The sequence below is a fragment of the Rattus norvegicus genome, chromosome Y (genome assembly GCF_021556685.1).
Source record: "Rattus norvegicus strain SHRSP/BbbUtx chromosome Y, alternate assembly SHRSP_T2T, whole genome shotgun sequence".
NCBI lineage: Eukaryota > Metazoa > Chordata > Mammalia > Rodentia > Muridae > Rattus > Rattus norvegicus.
The window spans coordinates 525,209-548,380 of NC_141555.1; the positions used below are offsets into that span (position 1 = coordinate 525,209).

The 23,172-nt window shown below is 43.9% G+C and overlaps 1 protein-coding gene across 1 annotated transcript; it reads left to right on the forward strand.

The window, feature by feature from the left end:
* The first annotated feature begins 19,881 nt into the window (after positions 1-19,881).
* On the forward strand, positions 19,882-22,750 carry LOC147997931 (sex-determining region Y protein). Its single transcript, XM_087601381.1, has one exon. It carries the CDS (start codon positions 19,882-19,884, stop codon positions 20,389-20,391), a length of 510 nt encoding a protein of 169 aa, XP_087457507.1. The 3' UTR covers positions 20,392-22,750.
* The last annotated feature ends 422 nt before the right edge of the window (positions 22,751-23,172 follow it).

The following is a 23,172-nucleotide window of genomic DNA, read 5'->3' on the forward strand; positions in this document are numbered from 1 at the left end:
AGGCAGGCAAAAGAAAGCTTCTTTCAAGTCTGAGACCATGTACCAAATTCAGGACGCTGGCAAATAACTTAACAGAGTGTAGGGGTTAGGCACAGTAGGGTGGATGTCAGCCCCTGGATGGTTTACTGCTCTTACCTCCTGCATTCGGTGGTAAGTATTAGTGCCTGGCTGCTTAACTTGCAGGAGGGGTGTGTTTCAGGCTGAACAGCACTTAAGCAACACCCCAAGCTGGAGGAGCCTGGAGATGTGTGGATTCATTACTTCTCTTGCCTCCAAGATATAGGGTATTGCCTGAGATACATCGAAGTAGTCTGTGCCTTGAGTTCTATTTCCGTGGGGGCATGGCATTTTGCTTTACCCATGACCACCACTTCTGCTCACACTGATGGGAATGTTTCCAAACACAAGGTCAAGTCCTGGTCTGAGTAAAGGTGGTTTCAATAATTTATGCTCATCATCTAGTCTGGTAGTCATACCTTATATGGGCCCTCATTTTGGGACAGTGAGTTGGACAAGAACTGTATCTGGGCCTCCATTTTGGAGAGTTAGTCCAATCAGAGGGTAGGTTCGGTCTGATATGACCATAAATGAATGGAATACCCATCCCATCCCAAGGTCCACTGTTCTTCGGGTACACTCCATAAATACATTTTGATGCCAGTGGCTCCTTGGACCCAAGATCCTCTCTTAGAAACAGTCATCATCTTGGAGGAGGACCAAATGTTGTGCCTCTGTGTCCACCAAGAATTGAGTAGGTTTCCCCTCAACTCTCAGAGTTACCCTGTGCTTGGAGATGGGGTTCCTAGTCACTGTCTTCCCCCAGAGCCAATTGATACATTTGCTGTTTGGGGGCACTTTTCCCAAGTTGTGGGATTTCCCACCCCAGGTTTCATCTGTTAGGGCATTCTCAGGTCCAGTGGCCCCTGTAGTTGCAGTGTGCGAATGAAAGAATAAAATATACAGCCAAGAAGTCAGAAGTTTAGAAATGCTACTCACCCCTAAGAAGCCATTAATACCTCAAATTCCAGATTCTGCTTTCAGCCAGTGAGTAGGTAAAAGGTCACCTTTCTTGAGCCTGCTCTCCCAGGAACTAGATAAAAGGGCATAATATAAGGCCCTTAAGTAGGTGATCCTGTCCTAACAGGAGACTTCTCCCAGGAACTACTGACCATGAAGTTAGATTACAATCTTAAAAGCAATCTTGGGAGACAGGAAGCTTTCCCTTGTGATTTTTCACTGGTATTCTCGACATTTTCCCAGTATGCCATCCCTACCCCAATGGGTTTTGGCTTTTTCCTTTAAATACCCCTTCTCTCAGCTAACTCCTCCAAACCCCCGTGGGATACGAGTCTCGTCCCCAGTGCACTGATTCCTATCAATATACCTAGTGTTATTACAGCAAGGATGGTCTCACGTGAGTTCTTGGAGATGGGGTCATGTGATCCCGAGACTTGAGTGAGGGTCTCCCCGCTCCAGGGGATCTTTCACGTACTGGTCCTTTTCAAGGGGTTTTCTGTCTCACTTTGCTTGGGGTCTCTCTTCTCTGCTTTCCCTAATTACTGTAGCCAAGATTCTTGGTATATTTCTTTCCTGACACTTTTCTTTTTTCATCTCCCTTTCATCTTCTTCCTTTCTCTTTCTCTACTCCTTCTCTTCCTACTTCTCCCTGGTATGGCAGACTTTCTCAGCAACCTGTACTAAATCTCTCAATGACTTATCCTGTAGCTCCTATAGTCTCTGGAGGCCCCCTCCCCCGCAAAAAAAAAACTCCCCTGCCCACCCCACACCATACCTCTACTAGCATGGTCTATAAAGGTATTCACTCCTCATTGTTGGGATCATAAGGTATGTATTAGAGGAACGCCTCTATGAGGCACTCTAGAAAGGCAGCAGGTAGCTCATCTAAACCCTGTCTAATCTCATGTACCTTGGTCAAATTTTTGGCCCGCTGGGCAGCTGCACTGAGACCTGGCAACAGAGCCCTGGTGGTAGGCCTTAAGGTGCTCCTTAACTTCGACTTAATTAAAGTCCTAATCAGGTTGGGTTAAAGGGAATCCTGCATCAATGACTGCTGGGTTTTCCCAGGGAGTCTGAACTTCCCCAACCCCAACTCTGTGTCTGTGAACACATTTTTGGGGGGCCTCATTGAGCAACCTTTCTCTCTCCTCAGTGGTGAAGAGCCCTCTAATTAGCTGTTGTGAAAGGAAAATTATACAGATTTAAGATTTAAAAATATGAAGTTAAAAGAGTATGTTTCAAAATTCACAACCTCAGGGCTAAACACTGTGAAAAGCAAGTCCAGGCAGCCCCACCCTGCCGCTAGAACTAACAGACCATGAAAGGAAAGGAATGCAGAACAGACCAGGAGTACCGGATCTGACTCACAGGCCACCTGGCAGGAAGAGATAAGCCCCCACATCCAGGACGCCCCAAACCTGCCAATGTGTGTAGCTATACCTTATTACCTCATCATGTGAAATAGCCAATCATATGTGAACATGTCTATGTGCCTCGTTTGAATCCACCAATCCCCGTAACTATGCATCTGCTTCTGTATGCCCGCTTCTGCTTCCCCAAACCCTATAAAAGGCCCATGCTGGAGCTGCTGGGCACGGCACGCAAGTCCTCCGAAGAGACTGTGTGCCCGCAGGTACCTGTGTTTTCCAATAAACCCTCTTGCTGATTGCATCCGAGTGGACTGGGCTTGGTCATTGGGCGCTTCTGACTCCTCCTGAGGGAAAGGTCCTCTCCGGGGGTCTTTCATTATGGGGGCTCGTCCGGGATTCGGATATCCTCTCATCAGTTGTTGGATAGGAATAGTTGATGAGGAAATGAAAAGGTCTAGAAGAGATTAATCAGCCCCCTGGGGTTATCTGAAGAATGGGTGGGGGTGGGGGTGTTGGGCCTTCCAGTTGTACAAGTTACATGGCCTGATTGCCATTCCCATTATTGGGGCCATAGGCTGGGAGGGGGAAGGCCGCTGTTGTATCAGTGAAGTGGCCCAATTGCTCCGGGTCCTCATGGCCTACCCCAGTTCTGAGGGACCCCTCCACCCTCCCTGCTTGCGGGGCCAAATGGAGGGGGGTGGGTAATGGGACGCTGGATGAGGGCTCTAAGGAGATCCTTGAGGAGGGAGTGTGGGAACCAGGGCCCTGGTAGAGGGTGGAGGGGCTTGAGGTTCCATCAGTAGCAGGTCTGCTGTGAAAGAGGATGTTTTTCTTTACTGACTCTTTGGTCTCTCAGGGGTTCTTCCCCTTCATGGCCTTTGAGCATCTTGGAAACAAAAAAGTCTGATCAAGATGGGGGAGAACTCCACTAGACTCTTTTCGGGCACTTGGTCTGGGTGCCTGAGGGATCCTGGCCCAAAGACTCTTTCCTCTACTGCTAAGATCACCTACAAATCAAAGGTCCCACATGCTTTCTGACTACCAGACAATGTGATAAGTATAAATTATTTAAACCACCTTTATTCAAAACCAGGACTCGACTTGCTAGTTGGACACATTCCCATCAATCTGTCTACCCTACTCCAATCATTGCCATTTGCGGGAGCACAGAGTAACTAACCTGCCTTCCTTTACTACTACTGACAAGTTTTCTCCTCTTTCCCTACCTTCCCTCCAGTGGTTAACTACGATGTTTAATGGGGTAGATTCAGTCTGTCCCCTGTCCAAAAATATTGTGAGTTCAAGTCCAGAAACACAAAATGAGATAACTAACACCAACAAACACTTTGTCCCTGCCGTAAGTGTAGAAACCAGGTAATCTGGTAACCCTTGGATCAAAGTGGGCTGTCAGACCCTTGGGCTCTGAAAACTTGGACAGCAGACTGTATGCACATATTAACTCTAGCTGGCCAAAGGCTGTGGGTTATACACTGTCAGAAATCATTGCTCATGCTGGGCCGTTGACCATGCATATTCCTGGAAGCTAGATCCTGTGGACAGTGGGCAGTCAGATACTCTGGGACCTAAAGTCACACAGACTGTCTATAAAGGTAGAAGCTGTTGACCTTGCATAGTAAGAGAGTGAGGGGTTCTGTATACTTGGAAGCTATGGGCTTTGGGCAGTTAAATGCTGTGGTCTCTCAACAGTGACAAGCTGTGAGACTGGAAGATGAAGGACTGCACTTGTGAGGGAGGTGGAAGTTGTGAACTGAGACAGTTAATAGTGGTGGATTTAGAATTGACAGACTCTGTGGTCTCTGGCCAGTCATTTGCTTTCAAGTCTGTGGAGTTTCATTCACTGTCTTACATAGTCAGAAGCTGTGAGGACTGGGCATTATAGGCACTGTGAAGTCTAAAGCTGTGGGAACCAGAAACTCTACAGATGGGTCCTCTGCAGAGCTAGACCTGGGTATGAGCTTTTTTTTTTTTTTTTGATTACTTTTTACTCATTCACTTTCCATCACTACCCTTCACCAGGTCACTCCCTACCCTAATCCTTCTCCCCTGCTCTTCTAAATGTGTGGGGTTGGGGGGACAGTAACAAGTCTTAACAGTCACTTGTGTGGACTTTTACATGGGTGATAGGAGGTTTGGACTGTCTGAAGCTCTAGTCTTTCCACAGTGAGACTTTGGATGCTCTGGTGATTAGACCGGTGACAGCCTGAGTTTGCATGCAGATGATATGGTGGTGCTGGACAGTTAGGTTTTGTTTGTTCTGAACAGCTCTCTATGTATGACATTTTTTCACAGCATACCATGACAATGACCGCCACTTTAAAAAGGTGGCATCTGAGACCCTGAGAAGCAGGACACACATCACTCCAGGGGCCTGACCATCTGAAATAAGAGGCTGCCTGCAGTAGGCTGGGATGGAGACATCTCAGTAACCTGAAGCAGCTCTTTATAAAAAACCAGTTGTTCCCATTTCTCCTAAACTTAGTCCTGCACAACAGCTGTGTAGCTTTCATTTGTACGTGGCTGTTTTGCAGTTGGCCTTGGTGTGCATAATTATTCCATAACAGCTGACCTTCCTACTTCTTTCTCCTTCTGCTCTGGTGAATTTTGTGTAACTAGATGTTCCCTGATGCAATGATTCTTAAACAATTGGAAATTGAGAGATAAGGGCACAGCACAGCACAGTCCTAATGGCCCAGGTGCATGCTGTGTGTGCTCATCTTGGAATCAATGTAGTAACTGCACAATAATAGTCCAGATTAATGCTTGACTTGCACAGAAACTTTAAAGGATTTATTAGAAAATGAATTAGAGACAACATTGGGACTCCAAGAAAGGAAAAAAAGTTATTGAAGTAACAAAAAACGTTTTATATAACATTTAACAGTGGATCCTAGATAAGGAAGTATAAAATACGTAAAATTACATACTAGTAAAACTAAGTCAAAATAGTGGAATTCTTAGGAGAGTGTTTATGTGCAATATAAAGGAGCAGAAAGCTAGCAGAACTATTGAGTTAAGGGTTAACTTGATTCTTTCTGACTACTGCCTGGCAGTTTTGTCTGTCATTTATCATTAGAGCTTCCCAGGAAAATGCAACAAGCTGAGCTCGGAGCTCTGAGCTCTGAAGTATAGTAGGTCGAAAGTTAGAGTTTAACTAATGATAAGTTTGCAATTGTTATTATTTTGGTCACAGGCCTGAGAATAGGGAAAGCTTGAAACTTTGGGTAACAACTGTAATTCTTAATTCTTTGTGCAATGTGGTTATTCTTTTGAATTTGATTTGGCAATGATTGTACAATGTCTTTTCTTTAAACCTGCTTTTGGAGTAACATTAAAATAGTGGGGTAAGAAAGAGGCGAGAGAGAACGAGAGGAGCATGTGAAGCTAAGCGTGAGTGAAGAGAGAGTGTGAAGAGTGAATGAAGAGAGAATGTGAGGTGTGTATGAAGAATGTGTGTGTGAGTGAAAGGAAAGTGCATGTGATGTGTGTGAGATATGTGTGAGGTGTGTATGATGAGTGTGTGTGAGAGTGAAAGAGGAATTAAGACATCTGTGTATGTGTGTGTGAGTTTGAGAAAAGAAAAGTACAGAGGAGAAAAGAAGAGCATACAAGAAAGTGCAGAGTGTGCAGCCTCAAGCTGCAGGTGTATGTGTGTTTGTGTGTTTGTGTGTGTGTGTGTATGAGAGAGACAGACAGACAGACACACAGAGACAGAGAGACAGAGAGGGAGAGAGAGAGATGGAGGAGGAGAAGGAGAATGGAAGGAAGAAGAGGAAGAGGAGGGAGGGAGGAGGAGGAAGATGATGAAGACAACGAAGAAGAAGAAATTGAAGAAACTTTAAGCATTGAAAAATTGCCTGTCGGTTTGTACTCCAAAGTAGTCTTTTATACTTTTTCCCCTGCTTCCAGTTGAGAACTGTCATTCAGAATTGAGGCTGGACCCTGACAATAGTCAGAGACTGCCAGCTGCACTTGGCTCTGGACGGTTGCTAAATGCTCTGAGCACAATTCTGTGTGCCTGCCTGCCAGCCTATCTCCATCATAGTCAAGGACGCCAGCCCTCTGGTACTGTGAGCTCCCAGTGAATCAATCTTAGCTTCTTGAGGTACCTTGTTCATGGGGTACTTCATGACAATACAAGGATAAGAAAGACACTGGAATTTAGTGTGGCTTCAGATGTCACATGTGTACTTGTAACTATTGCAATAGTCTTCTGCATGACTTCAGAACCTCTGTGAGTTCATATGTGCAGCTGCCCTGCTGTATGAGAAGGGATACCATTGACCTGTAGCCATCCACATCCTCTGGCTCTCATATTCTGTCTTTTCCACCCCTACCATTCCACAATGGATCTCTGATCCTTGGAAGGCAGAGTGCAGTCTAGAAGTTTTCCACTGGCTTTGCTGCAACTGGTGAGTCTGACAAAAGCCACCTAATGGGTTAAGAGACTTGAGAGATGGCTTCGTGGTTAAGAGTGATTTGTGTTCTGACACAGGAGTTTGGCATACAAATGCCTGTAGGAATTCCAGCTCCAGGGGACCCAACACTCTCTGCTGGCTTATGCTGGCACCTAAGACATATGCCCCAACCATGCACAGCCAGGCAATTAAGCACTTGACTAAAGGTTTTTAAAAAGTCCTGCTACTCTAAATGAACACAGTCTTTGTTGTGATACTGTCTGCCTCTCTGCCTTCTTAGTAGTCTTCTAAATAAAACTTTTTCTTTCTCCAACAACTGCCCTGGCTGTTTGCCCTTTCTAGCTGACAAGGAGTAAATGAACTTAGGTTTGTGATTATAACACTGGCAGCAGGTGACAACAGTCCCCAAAGTATATCATGGACTTGCATAGAGAAGCAAAACACACAAAGTCAAAAAGCAAACAAGCTATAAAACACCAAACCAACGGGCGCAAAGAGCTATTCTCCAGGTTTTTCAACTGCAATGGCTGAGCCCAAATGAATGATTTTTTCTTTTGAATGTCAAGTGACATCTGATATCCTTTGTTTAGACAGGCTGACCCCCTGCCATTGTGACAGGGGACAAATGAATGATTTTAGAAAAGCAAATGTGTGCTGCATAACCATATAACAAAAGCTAGGTATGGATTTTGAGCACCTCACTACACTTTCACCACAGAACTGGCATCCACACCAATGTTTATCACGCCCTTGTGAGGCAGAGGAGGGGAGGAAGGCTAAGACTAGCCTGGAATTCATAGCAAGACCCTGCCTCCAATTCAAACAAACAGGCCCTTGATAAGTAGTGTGAAATCACATGGTTTTATATTCTTTTTATAAAGTGAAGAGCTTGCACAGCGTACATAGTTGGTGTCCAAGTTTAAGTACCTCTTGGGTTAACGTCCATGGTCATCTATTGCTTCAGTGTCACACTTGGAATCCAAACCTAGTTTTCCCTTCTGTTCAGGCCAAATAGTAGTTATCAAGTTTTAATTCACTGGCTCCCTGAAGACTCCTGGAGGTATGGGTACACAGAGAGGCAAGGAATGGTTCTTTCAGTAAACTAGATGTAGCCCAAGGTAAGGTAAGTAGCGTCTGGACCTGTCACATTCCAATCTCTGCACAGGAAACACAGCTTCTTTTCTAACATTGACCCCACAATCGCCTAAAACTCATACTGATTGTGGCCAGTATGAGTCACACAGTGAGTCTGAGGCCAGCCTACAGTGCATAGTGAGAACTTGCCTCACTGGTGCTCATAGGCCTCACTGGGTTTACAGGAGATGCTAGGCCTCCTCTTCTCTCTCTTAGCTGGTGTCTGGTACATGTTGGACTCAGCACTCTGTTACACATTTTACAGGGGAATATCAGGAAAGGGGGAAGCAACCTCTAGCCCAAGATTGTTTATTGGATGAGGCATGTGTACTTGGCCAATGAGATGTGAAGTTTGGTTCCACCATACAGACAGAGGGGGGGGGCAGACATTTCTCCCCATGGGAGGACTGTAAAACCCACTCTCTTGCCCCTAAACCAATGTTCCAGAGACGTTTTTGCCCCTGGTCTCCATGACAGTGTGTACACATTCCCTTTCTGCAGAACTCGGTGCTGAGAATGACTTTTTCTTTCATCAGTCTCTGAATTTGTTACTGTTTTATTCCCAACAGAGATTAAGTGCACATGGGAGAGAGCACAACATTGTTACCCTGTGTACTTTTGTATTTTGATGGCTTAATGGGGAGAAGAACTGGACAGATGGGACTCAGAGATACATTTAAGGGTGCTTGTTGTACCATCCTGAGTGTAAGAAAAGTAAGGCAGAGAGGCAGAATGACTCCATCTCAACAGGCTGAGACTGTTTTGTTGCAATAGTGAGTGGCGTCAACCTTTTCCTGGGATGAACGTTGAGTGCACTTAGTGGCGTGAAGGAAAATATTTTTATACATAAACACATACTTGGGTAGCTACCAGGAACTTCCAGCTTGTGTGTACTCTGTGTGTGTGTGTGAGTGTGTGTGTGTGTGTGTGTGTGTGTGTGTGTGTGTGTGTGTGTGTGTGATTTGAGTGGAATCTGTGTAGTTTGCTTTTGAGGCCCAGACATATTGTTTCTGCAGGTGGACAGAAATGAGCAGGCAGGATGGACCTAAGTCACTCTTTTTGACTGAGGGTTGTTGACCCTTACATCTTGACTTGATTCCTCATGACCTGAGGCTATTATCATTATCCAACATAACCCAATTCTGGAAGGGTAAAAAGAAGATGGGAGAGGGGCCATAGTTTCATGTGAGTGGGAAGGCCGGGTGGCAAGTGGGGATGGGACATCATCCATCTAGAGGAGTCAAGGAGATGGGTATGTTCTGAATGGTGGAAGGAGCATGCTGAGACCCTTCCAGGTAGGATAGGCAGGGACTGTGAGGTTTGGACCATAAAGGACTCTGTGACCCTCTGAGCAGTGCAAGCTTGTAGTCTACATTGGAGAAACTTGGTGAGACAGCAGAAAGAACCGGAAACAAAGAGTGAAGTTAGCACAAATCATAATGTTAGTACCTGACTAGGAAGCAAAACCATCACTTGGCAGTCAGGTAAATGCTGTCTGCCCCTTTTCTGTTTTTAATTCTGTTCAGTGATGGCTTAGCTTTCTCTGGTACTTGGCCAGATCGGTCACAGAAAGCCAGCATCCTTCCTCTAGCAAGGCAGAGACACCTTCCTTTTCGGCAATCATTACATCTAATGCATTGCATTTTGGGAGGAACACTGCAGCCAGGCAATCTATTTGGTTCAGTAAGGTGACTATACTTTGCTGTACCAAAGTCAGGTCTTCCTTTGGCTGTCTTGTACCGCTTGGAGCTCAATTGCTCGTACGTGGGTGCCTCTTAATGCCTCGTGCTGGTGAGATCCACTGGGAGAGCTGCTTACATGGAGGGTTTCTTTGGGTATGAGGTGAATTTCAGTAGGGTGAAGACCGTGTAAAAGTGTGAAAATGCAGATGATAATGAGGAAAGGAGTGATCCAGGGAAGGAGACAGACTGAGAGAGAACTCATGGCCCATGCATAAAAGGAGGCTTGTGGTTGTATTTTTGTCTGTCCTTGTGTGTTTCAACCACCTTTCAAACCAGTTAGGGTTTGTTGGTGCATGAGCAGCATTGTTGGATGAAGAGGGCACCGATCCTCTCTTTAGCAGTAGTCAGATCTAGTCTTGGGGTAGATATTGCAGCAGCCATGGTTCTGAAGGGCTAGAAACTTCTCTAAGGTTTTTGAGAACTGGTGAAGCAGAGACATTAAAAGGATATAGTTCACCTGTTTTAGCTCTGAGACCTGAAAACAGTGCTCAGTGTGGCCAAAAGAGTGAAGAGGTGGATCCAGGAGTCAGAGGTTGCCAGAATTGCCTTTAGGAGTTTAGCATGCAGATTCCTTTTTGAGCTGGCAAAAGGGACTGTGTAGAAAGGGCAGCAGCTGTTGCACACTAAAATAGTGTCTGCTGAAACATTGAAAGAATGGTCCAATGTGAGCAATGCCTTGGGGACTGTGAGAGATGATACCGGAAAAGGGCAGAGGACCTTATTTTTTCCCCCTCATGTCCACTTTGTCCCCTAGATTGTTGTTGGATGTGATTTTGTGCCTCCTGTGACAAACATTTTCATTCAATTCATAAGGCATGTTTTATTCTTGTTGGATGTCAGTCCACAGCTATAGGTTCCAATCTGGTCGGTGTACTTGAATCTAGACTTGGCCTTCTGCTTTGCTTTCATGCTTTCCCAGATATAATCTACAGTACATGCCAGGCAGTTGTGTTTAACTTTGGTCTGTCCAGACCGAGATCTGGGAAATTGCTGCTCTTGTTAATATTTTGTATGTTCTTACTGGTGTTTATTTACATGCTTTTCTCAGTTCAAACAACTGTCCTTGGGTCATTGCTTTCTTTGTCACATCCATGTACAAAAGTACCTTCATGTATACAAGTACACTGAAACTAAAGTAAGGGTGGGTACACTATTACAGCATAGTCAATCACATTCTTTCAGGTCCTAGGTTGTCAGGTCCAACAAGAAGAATAGCAGGAGACAACGGTGACAGGGTCCATCCAAGGGGTCACGATAAAACTCAACAGATGGCAAAGATCCAGGACAAAAGTCAGGAGGTAATAACTGTACAACTTTGTAGGGAACATTAAGAGACAGTCCAAAATAACTTTTGTTTAGTAACCTCAAATGCCATTGTACAACTGGCTGGAGGATGTACCAGAGTTTTGTAGGAAAAAACAACTGTAATAGCAGTGTGCTACATCAGGACTCCCAGATAAAGAAAGACCACCTGGAAGCGTTTTTTTTAAAAAAAAACTCCATGGAATTCGGCATCTAATCGGCAATTTACAAGACAAATAGAACCCCATTCTGAGTTATGTTTACAAAATTGTCTAGCTAAGTTTCCAAAGGCACCACTTCAGTACACAGAATCATTGCCCTAAACTATGAGTTTGATGGCAGAGAACTTGGCAGCCCCCTTTAGTCATGGATCATTTGTGGTTAGTGTGTGGACCATGAAATTAGCTCCTGTTAAAATGAAGACTTGAAAGGCATAGCAGAGGGCATGGTCAATTGAACTAGCACGCAGGTCCCATACCAGTCCAGTGATAGGCTTACTTTCCAGGTTCCACTGTTTATAGCATCCTCACATGTCAGTGTAGGAGACAGTGAGGCCAGAGTAGTTGATTTTTCACTCTCTGTTCTTTGGGAAATAAAGGAAGCTTGTGAGACTGGAAGATCCTCCATGAGGCAGGAGCTGGTCAGGTCTACAACAGTCAGAGCTGGTCAGGCCTGAACAGACAAAGACAGCACCATCAGCCTTTTGACATCCTATTTTCCTATGCATATTTCTCCTGCAACAAAGCTAGCCTGGGGCTTACTCTTGTCTTCCATACAATGGACCTACTTATAGGTCTACGGAAATCCTGCTATGCAAGTGTACTATAAATGAAACCTATTTTACCCAAGCATTTATTTTTTCATAAAAATAGTTTTGTTTTTGCTTCTAGTATTCCAATTTTGAATATTATTTTACATTAAAGAGAGTAAGTTTACTTGCTTCAAGATACTTGATTCGGACTTAACTTTGACAACATATACAGATGGGAGATGTAGTTTGTCCATCCTGCCAAGCTAGTCTCGGTAAAAGAAATAGATCTGCATTAGCTTGACTACAATCACAGTTCTGAGTACATGAAAGAACGTGATCGTTTATAAGTAGACTGGCCATTAATTTGTATGGCTTAAATGTCTTTAAGAGCTTACAATTACTAATGTTCAGGACACTAGATTTTTATAATTTTATCTTAATGAGTCGTAGAAATTATCATTTTGAATTGAAGCTCTTTTACAATGAAAATAAACTTTGGACTATCGATTACAGTATAGAGAGAGAGTAGGAAGCCCATTTCTTTCTATGAATCCTTCTACAAACCACCAAGGCTTTTTATGTGACTCAGGGACTCTAAATAGATAAAGCTTAACAAAGTTAACAAAGATATAAGGGATTAGACATACATCATTCAGTCATATCTTGTCAACATGTGTTGACTACGATAATTATGGGAATGTATGCTGGCATATTGTACAAGAGAAGATTACCTTATATGGATATTTAAGTATTAAGTTTTTGTCGTAGGTGCTAGGTTAACAAGAACTAAGAAGGTGCAGGCAGTAGACAGAGCGGTAGACACCCATAATTATTTTTATGCATTTGAAAATACTCTTCAATGTATGTGTGTGTGTGTGTCTGTGTGTGTGTGTGTGTGTGTGTGTGTGTGTGTGTGTGTGAGAGAGAGAGAGAGAGAGAGAGAGAGAGAGAGATTTATGTGATTTTAATGTATATACGACATTGAATACAACATCTTAACTACCATGAGATATAAAATAGTAGGCAGAGACATCATTTGTTATAAGAAAATTTTCAAGGGGAAATGTTAGGCAATATTTGAGGCCTTTCTTCAGTATATCTTCTTTGAAGGGATCCTCCCTATTTCGAGTTTTTAGCCTGTATACCCAGAAAACCTTGCGGTCTCATATAACTAGAGCCTAATCTCATACAACCAGGTGGGAGGATTGACAAGATACACAGTTGAAAGCCCAGTGATCTTGCCTGTCTCCTCCCTTTGGAAGGAATAAGAACAGTTAACAAGTCCAGCTGTGTTTTAGGCAGTCTCACTAGAGTTCTGAAGACAGAATTTATCAAGACATTTTGCCACATCTCCTTATTAAGAGAAGACTGAATCCCTTTCCACACAGAGTGTAATGAAGCAAATTAATATTAACTGTGTACAACCTGCAAAACCTTTAGGCTTGCAAGCACCCAGGCAAACCTTGTAGAAGGCATAACCCAGACTTATATAGCATGTAGTCTTTTAGTTTTGTTCGGCTTGTATCAGAGTCATCATTACATTTATGTTCACATCATCTAAAAGAATTTAGCTGTGGGAACCCAGTTAAAACTATGGTGCTGGAACAATGATTAAGAGACTCTGAGCTGAAGCCCCCTTTATTCTTCATATGTATGAGCATGCTTAGACACAAGATACAATATAGTTTTCCTTTTCGCTGGATTTAAGAATATAATGTCTCTACACACATACATTGTTTGGTGGTTTTGCAAGGAGAGACAAGAGGGCAGATGGAGAGAACCTGGGTTAAGGAGGAGAAAAAGAAAGACAAACAAAAAAGGGAGGATACGAGGAAGAACTTCCTAACTTTCTACTTCCCGTCTACCTACCTTCCATAATAAAACAACCTTTTCTCCTGTTGTTTATATTTTCTTCCTTAACTGAGTGAAGTGACAGTCTATTTTTCTTTGTAGGTTAGACATTACACATATTTTACTAATTCAATTATGCAGATTTAGCTCAATTATCAGATATAATTTCAACAAAGTCAAAAAGGAGAACTATTAAAAAAATTAGAACATTAGGGGAAATCAATTCATGCTGACGAACAAAATAGTCACTCTGGGCATGAGAGGTTTTTTTTTTATATATAAATACTTGTTATTGGATTATATTATTTACACTCTAAATGTTTTCGCTTTGCCAGTTTTTTCTCCAGAAATCCGCTATCCCATCCTCCCTCAGCTTCTATGAGGGTGCTCCTTCACCCACACCCCCACTCCGTCCCACCTCTGCCACCCAACATTGACCTACACTGGGACATCAAGCTTTGAAACAAGGGCCTCTCTTACTGTTGATGGCCAACAAAGCCATCCTCTGCTACATATGCAACTGGAGCCATCCCTATGTACTCCTGGGACATTGGTTTAGTCCCTGGGAGCCCTCGGGGGGCTATTGGCTGATACTGTTGTTGTTCTTATGGGGTTGTAAACCCCTTCAGCTCCTTCAGTCTTTTCTCTATCTCCTCCATTGGGGATCCCATTCTCAGTTCAATGGTTGGCTGAGAGCATCTGCCTCTGCATTTGTCAAGCTCTGGCAGAGCCTCTTAGGAGACAGCTCCTTAGGAGGCTCCTGTCAGCTGAGAGGTGTTTCTTAGAGTCCTTCAGCCAAAGTCCTAGGACCAAGCAGAAATTGTCTAATCAGCTTCCTACAGAGTCAGGGCCATGTCAATTTCCTGACTCCAGTGGCCTGCAAGAATGTCTAACATGACCTCCTTCATATTCTGTCACAGACAGAATTTATGAATCTGTGTGTCACTCAGAATTTATGAGGATCTCAAAGTTGTGGCAATGACATGGAAATGGATACCTTCTTCATATACCTTCCTGGGCAGCCCCTAGTCTCTATACCCTTAGGCGCCAGCAGGAGTGAATGGTTTCCTGGGACTGTGGTGGGTCCTTTTGCCTAATTCCTTCCTATGATGATTATAACCAAATGGCTAGCATACTTGTCTGATCCCGTTGCTAGCTTGGCACTGGTGGGGAGCATCGACACCTACATGAATGTTCCTATAAGCATTGCAATACCTAGAAGCACCTTAGGAGTCATTCCTGGCAGGGCACCCTGTATCTTACAGTTCTGAGTGTGTACCTACAAATATGGGATAGAAGGTGACATTGGGACTACAAGCAGGACACGTGATGTGGAGTAGTTGTTGATGATAAGGAAGGTAAAGTATTTGATGGATATACAGCCTACGTAGGTGACTATTGGGGTGTGTGTGTGTGTGTGTGTGTGTGTGTGTGTGTGTCTGTTGTTGTTGTCAAAATATAAAAAATAAAAAAGTATGGTGGTCATTTATCACCACTTTAGGTCTATTCCACAGTGTCCCAAGATATCTGCTGGATATCTTAACTGTCAGTCAGCAAAGCCTCTCACTTGCTCTGCTCCAACCCATATCACACTACCGAAGGCCTCTCTGTGAGCCATCAGCAATCTTTCTTCCTATTTAGTTCCCAAGGCAGGTTTCCATGCCAGAAACACACATCCCAACTCTGTGGTGGCCAGACAGCCAGTGCCCACTTTCTTACACTAAAATCACTACATGAAAGAACACACAACACAATAACCTTTGGCCCAATTAATAAGATACAATCGCCCACCTAAACATACAAAGCCCAATACATATCCATCCCTTAAAAACATCCATAACAACCTGTAAAGGTACAGCATGGAATCTTAACATCCCCTGTCATATTGTTCTGTCACGTCTTCTGTCCCTCCCCCTCCTGTTTCTTCTTTTCCGTTCCAATCTTCTCATCTTCCTTCAAACTTTTCTCCTGCCTGTCCTTCCTTCTCATTCAAACACAGACCTCCTTCTATCCTGTACCTGCCTCACCTGTGACATCATCCCAAATGTGTGTTTTTCTATCTCCCTCTCACTCTCTGTCTCTCTCCATCTCCCTGTCTCTCTCTGTCTCTGTCTCTCTCTTCCTGTTTTTCTTTGTATGTGTTTGTGTGTGTTTGTTTCCCTCTCTCTCAACCTCTCTCTCTCCCTGCTTTTCTTTGTGTGTTTCTCTCTCAGTCTGTCTCTGTCTGTCTTTCTCTGTCTGTCTCTCTATATCTATATCTATATCTATCTATCTATCTATCTATCTATCTATCTATCTATCTATCTATCTATCTATCTATCTATCTATAGACCACTCTCTCTACCTCTTTTTCTTGTGTGTGTGTGTGTTAGCACATATGTGAATAATGTTGACTTTCTTCTATATACATATATGTCATTTGAGTGTAAAGAACAATGAGAGATATGCTCATCAACAGGTAGATATTTATTTGAGAGTGGCATCTGACACCAGCAGTGCTGTTCCTGAAGTGTTAGGAGACATTCAGAGGGTGCTTCTCAGTACATTCTGAGATGAGCTATAGCTGATGTCCATACCAAGAAGGCAGTTGGGCAGGAAAAGGAGAGGTGCTTCTAATGTCAGGATAGAGGGGGTTCCAGGCCAGAATAATCAAGGGTTTGGAAGAGAGGCTAGTACATATTTTGGCTATTTGCTGTGTGTGGATTTCTGTGGAATGCTGGATCTTTTCCTTTGGCCGCCTAGCCTTAGTCACTGCAACTTCAGGAATGTCAATGCAGGATAGAGTGTCTCAAACACTTGAGGTCCTTTGGTTGTTGTATTGGCTTCCCCAGCCCTTGTTTGTCCTCTTTGTTCTGAAGAATTGAAACAGTTTTGGTCCTTGAGGGACATTCTATGTCAGACCTGTCACTGACCCCAAGGACCACACAGGTCAACAAGACAGGGTCGGAGTAGGGCCATTCTACTCAGGTTTCAAGCTACACTGTGGATGATGATAGGACCCCCAGTGCTCTTGCCCTGTGTGATGGGTTTGACACAAGCAATAGATAACTACATTTGACTTGGTAAACTTGGGGGAAATAGACAGGGCCCCTCTCCTAACCCTGACAAAGAAACATTATTGGAAAGCACCTGGAGAAGGCTGGAAGAACAAAAGTACTCAAGGACCTGGTTCTCTAAGCCATTATCATATTGTTTTGGGGTAGTCCCGTGAGGAGAATTATAAAGGCAGAGGCTATCCATGGAATAAATAGCAGGCAAAAAGAATCCATGGCCAAGTGCAGCCTGTACACATTACCTTAGGTCTCTGCTAGGAAAGTTAGAAGGCAGTCTCAGGTAGGGAGTCCTCTGATGCCCTTGATGGGAGAAAAGGGACTCTGGATGTTATGATCTGGATGGCTGGCAGCGTGTGCTTGGAGAAATGAGACAGGACTGGGACTGACATGCCATTCAGTGACACTACTCCCTCAGCAACTGGTAGTCATGAGGTGTTATCCACGTGAGGAAATAGGGGTAGAGAAGGGCTGTACTTGAGGATACAAAGTGGCAAGATGCCAAAACATGCCTTTGCCAGTGGATGGAGAGCCAAAGCCAAGGGCAGTGGCTTGGCAGAATGGACGGGGGTCCTTTCTGGAGCTGAGTGAGGAAGTCAGAGAGAAAGGTATTTCCTCCTCCTAATAGGTTACATGCACTCTCTTAGGAAGACAGCACACAGATCATCAATGCCTCCATCAAGAGCAACCAGGCAATAACAGGCTACCAGACAAGGCATTTGGGGCACTTTAACTCCTGCTTCAGAGTCCTGGAGGACACACTAATTGCTCCTGCCTCATGTGGGAAATCACAGAATGTTGGCCTTGACAGAATTCCCTGTGCCACCCTCCAGTGCAGTTCTCAATGTTGGGATGTGACCTCACTAGACACACTGACTCAGACACAGGATTCAAGAGTAAAGTCTGGGTTTCTGAGAGTAACCCAGAAAGCCCATCCCCGCAGTGTTAGGAAAGGTGCAGCTTCATTGTCAGCACGGTTATGGAACTCCCCAACTTCCATCCCATCAGTGCCCTCAAACTGACTTTCTCCACAAGTATCAGCTTTTCCTGTTATTGTGTCCACAACACAGGAAAACTGCTAGGCCTCACCTGGGTGTCTGGTGCCCCTCCACCTTGACTTATATTGACACAGCAGCTGCAGAGCAGGGATTGATGAGTCTGAGGATCATGGGGGCTTCTCCAGATCTTCCCTTGCTGATTCTCAAGAAGATGTGGCCCCTTCCTACTTCAAGGTCTACTTCTTCAAGGTCTGGCCAAGACCTATCCGGCATGAATATACACAGAATATGAAATGCCAGCACACAATTGAGGAAGGCTGGCTGGGCATTACTCACAGTGTTTCCTTTACTCTTACTTGAATTGAGCTGGCATTCAGACTCTCTGCCTGAAAGGACTTTGCCTCAGCATTTCCCGAACACCCTTCCTGCCCAAGAGCTGACAAACCTTTCTGTGCCTTCTTGGGCCAAGCAGACAAATGTGGTAGGTCCTTCTTGGGCCAAGCAGACATATGTGGTAGGTCCATCTTGGGCCAAGCAGACATATGTGGTAGGTCCTTCTTGGGCCAAGCAGACATATGTGGTAGGTCATTCTTGGGCCAAGCACACATATGTGGTAGGTCATTCTTGGGCCAAGCACACATATGTGGTAGGTCCTTCTTGGGCAAAGCAGACATATGTGGTAGGTCCTTGAAGCAAACTGGGAGAGACATAGGCTTGGCTGTGGATGTTGAGAAATACCTGTCCTATTGCCTCACAGGAGGGACCTCTAGCAAATGGCTTTTCCCTGACCTGGAGGTCTGCATCTTCTGCTCCCCACATTACTCTACTTACTGACATTGGCTCCTCTGGTAGGCCATCTACCGTCCACTGAACTAAGAGATGGTTTGTCTGGCACTCTGTGAAGTGTCTCTGCCTGTGCTAAGAGTCCCCCTACCATCCCTTGTATACACTGCTTATCTTCTGGACAATGTGGTCAAATCCAGATAGGTCAGCAGCTCTGTGAACTCTCATATACCAGGCTGCTCAGCCAGGATTGCATGTGTTCTCCCTCCAGCCTTCTCTGTCGGAGAGAGAAGTACTTCTGGATATCCAGACAGATGTCTTCTGCAGTGACCTGAGGCAAATGTCTCTAGCTTCTGGATGGGGGTCCCTCTGCAGCCCACCAAGGCTCAGGACACATTTTTTCAGAGTAGAGAATACAGTAGTGTGTTTCTGTTGTATTTGTCTGAGTGTCTGTGTGATTATCTGAATGTGGAGTGTGTGTGTGTCTGTGTGTATCTGTAAATAATTGAGTCTCAAATGCACTTTAGCAACATGCCAGCAACAACTGTTGGGTGTATTGAAATAATCCTAATAACAATATTTTTAGTATTACTACATAGGAAATTTGTACAAACGAGCTTTATGATGCATGTATATGACAAAGAGAGAAAGAAAACTTCCTTGAGATATATGTTGAGTTTTAGGTTTTGTAGCTTTCAATTCTAAAATTCAGCATTACTACTGTTTTTGTTTTTGGTTTTTCTTTGTCCCATTGTGTAGATCTTTATAGTGGGCTATTGCCCTGGACAGACTGATTCTTTTTCTTCATGCCATCTCGCTTACTGGACTAGGATACAATTGATTGTTTTCCTACTTATCTTTGACCCTCTCTACCACTTGTACATGCTTGTTTATTTCTCAGTTAGTCCATCATAAATATCATGTATGCTACAGGGCAAAAAGAACGGCTTAGTATGCTCATTGTTGTATCTTAATGCTTGTTGCGAAGAAATGACCAAAGAGAAAGTTGTATGTTTTTAAGGAGTGTAAAAGTGCAGTCTCTACATTTACAATCCACAGGGGTTTTGGTTGACAATATGTAGGTTTGTGTGGTGGCTTCAAAGTAGATTAGTTGGGCTGGACGTGGGAGGTCCCGAGGGAGGAGGGATGAATATTTTCTTACACACTTTAAATACTAAAATCTTTGTTACAAACACAGTTCGGATACTAGCTTTTACCCCTTACACTTTATATCTTGATTTCTGTCTCTGTCTGTCTCTGTCTCTCTGTTTCTGTCTCTATCTCTGTCTCTCTCATCCCATCTCTGACTTCCTGGTTGCAATCCTAATTCTTCCACTACATTCAGCATTTCAGATCTTCACTTTCAGTATTCAGCCCTACAGCCTGAGGACATATTAATCTCTGGAGAAGGGAGAGCTTTGGGAGCAGTGACAGTTGTCTAGATAGCATGGAGGGCCATGTCAAGCGCCCCATGAATGCATTTATGGTGTGGTCCCGTGGAGAGAGGCGCAAGTTGGCTCAACAGAATCCCAGCATGCAGAATTCAGAGATCAGCAAGCATCTGGGATATCAGTGGAAAAGCCTTACAGAAGCCGAAAAAAGGCCCTTTTTCCAGGAGGCGCAGAGACTGAAGACCCTACACAGAGAGAAATATCCAAACTATAAATATCAGCCTCATCGAAGGGTTAAAGTGCCACAGAGGAGTTATACTTTGCAGCGTGAAGTTGCCTCAACAAAACTGTACAACCTGCTGCAATGGGACAACAACCTACACACTATCATATACGGACAGGACTGGGCTAGAGCTGCACACCAGTCCTCCAAGAACCAGAAAAGCATTTATTTACAGCCTGTGGACATCCCCACTGGATACCCACTACAGCAGAAACAGCAGCACCAGCAGCAGCAGCACGTGCACCTGCAGCAGCAGCAGCAGCAGCAGCACCAGTTCCACTAGCAGCAGCTAACCTACTTACTGTCCACTGATATCACTGGTGACCGACCCTGCACCATAGCAGGAGCACCTCAGCAAAGACCTGTGATAGGTAATCTCATGATACTGGCTCTGCTCCTACCTATGCCAACACTCCCCTTGCTGTAATTTACAGCTTGAGATTCCTACTTGGTTTGGATACTGAGTTCCCTCTGGTTGTAATAAAGGTCCTGCTCCCCTTTTTTTTTTGGTGGGGGTGTGGGGGAGGAGACCAAAATGTGTGTAAGGATGTGTAGTGTGTAAGAAAGGAGAATGCTTAGAAGGGCTTACTACATACTTTTTGTTTAACAGCGTACTACTCGCATTCTTATGGCATTTAATCGATGGAAGAAACTAGGTTTAGACTCATAATGAATTTATCTGTACTGCCAGCTCAAAGGCAGCAAACAGCTTTAGAGCCAATACAGCTTGACATGCTAAAGTGGGAGGTGGGAGAGGGGAAGGTGGAGTTTTAAAGGAAACATCAGAAGGGTACACACTACAAATATCCAGCTGGGCAAGGAAATTCTTTTCATTCCTGTTTGATAGGAATAAAGGACTATTTCAATCCCTTTCCCACAGATAAGAAGGTGTTACAGGAACAGAGGCAGCTGTTAATTCTTCCCAGCCCATTGTTCTATTCTTTTCTTAAACTCCAGACAGTAGGATCTTGCAGGCATTCCAATGCAAAGGTCAAGGGACTTTACTGGATGCCTGGATGCATATTAAAGTTCTTTAGCCACCAAGGGGAACATATGTAAATTATCACTTAGGTTGAGTATTCTAATGACTAGGATACAGTAGTTCATTTCTGAGCAGGCAAAAACACAGTGCCCTCAGGTCTGGGCTGGCTGTCCTGTCCTTTCAGCATCACCATGGAAACCATTGTCTATCTGTAAGTGGTCAGTACTCATCTCTGAAAAACATACATAATGCTGTAAAAACACTGGCTGTGCCCCTTTAGCATGCAAAGTACTCCTTTGTAGATCAGACACATCTATCTGTTTATCAGGGTCTCTCTCTCCAGCACACAAAACTACATCATATATGACTTCTGTCACTGTGTGTGCTTGCGTGTGCACGTGCGTGCCAGTGTGCATGGGTTTGTCTTTTTCACTTCTCCTTCACACTATGATAAACCCAGTTGTTCTGTAAACTCTTCTCTCTGTAACATCGTTTGATAAAATAAGCATTTATACAAGTTCATGCACAGGAAGTCACATTCTGCTTCTCTTTTACCTATCTTTAAAGAATAAACAGTTTTATTCACAAAATTTTTGTATAAAAGCAGTACAGACAAAGCTATGTTTTCCAGGACCGGGTAAGAATCAGAAACAAAATGTACAAAGCACCAAGTTACATAGGCAAGCTAAGTGGACACTTAGCCTGCAGGTAACACTCCCCATATACAAAGTGATGCAAAATGGACTACTACAAAAGGTGAAAGGAATTTAATGAAAATGAAGGTACAACATACCCAAACTTATGGGACACAATGAAAGCTGTGCTAAGAGGAAAACTCATAGCTCTTAGTGCCTACAGAAAGATACAGGAGAGAGCATACATCAGCAGCTTGACAGCACACCTAAAAGCTCTAGAACAGAAAGAAGCAAATATAGTCAAGAGGAGTAAAAGGCAGGAAATAATGAAACTCAGGGTTGAAATCAAATAAAAAGGATTATACAAAGAATAAAAGAAAAAGAAAAAAACAGGAACTGGTTATTTGAGAAAATCAGTAGGATCGATAAACCCTCTTAAATATGAGGTACAGAGCTAAACAAAGAATTTTCAGCTGAGGAATATAAAATGGCTGAGAAGTACCTAAAGAAATGTTCAACATCCTTAGTCATAAGGGAAATGCAAATCAAAACAACCCTGAGATTCCACCTCACACCAGTCAGAATGGCTAAGATAAAAACTCAGGGGGCTGGGGATTTAGCTCAGTGGTAGAGCGCTTGCCTAGGAAGCGCAAGGCCCTGGGTTCGGTCCCCAGCTCCGAAAAAAAGAACCAAATTAAAAAAAAAAAAAAAAAAAAAAAACTCAGGTGACAACAGATGCTGGTCCAGATGTGGACAAAGAGGGAACATTCCCCCATTGCTTGTTGGGAGCGGCTAAAGACGGCGCTGACATCTAGTGGTCATTTGTGGTATTACAACCATTATGGCAGTGTCTTTGGCCTTCCTTTGGCATTTACAAGGCCAGAGTGATATGCATGCTAATAAGGTATCTCATACTCCACCAATCCCCAGGGGATAAGTTTACAGTCACTGTCTGTCTTGTATTTAAGGCGAGTGCCTTTGTTTCCCCGGGTCCCTCGTATCAAGGTGTTCCTGCAATAAAGGCTGTTGAGAAGAATCTACCGGTGTTGCGTCTTTCTTGCTGGTCGAGGTAGGCGCTTCAATTGCTGATGGGATTTTAAACTGGTACAGCCTCTCTAGATATCAGTCTGGAGGTTCCTCAGAAAATTGGACATTGTACTACTTGACGACCCAGCTATACCTCTCGTTGGTGTAAACTGAAAAGATGCCCCAACATACAACAAAGACACGTGCTCCACTATGTTCATAGCAGCCTTATTTATAATAGCCAGAAGACAGAAAGAACCCAGATGCCCTTCAACAGAGGAATGGATACAGAAAATGTGGTACATCTACACAATGGAATATTACTCAGGTATCAAAAACAATGACTTTATGAAATTCATAGGCAAATGGATGGCACTGGAAAATATCATCCTGAGGTAAACCAATTTTAAAAAAAAGCAAC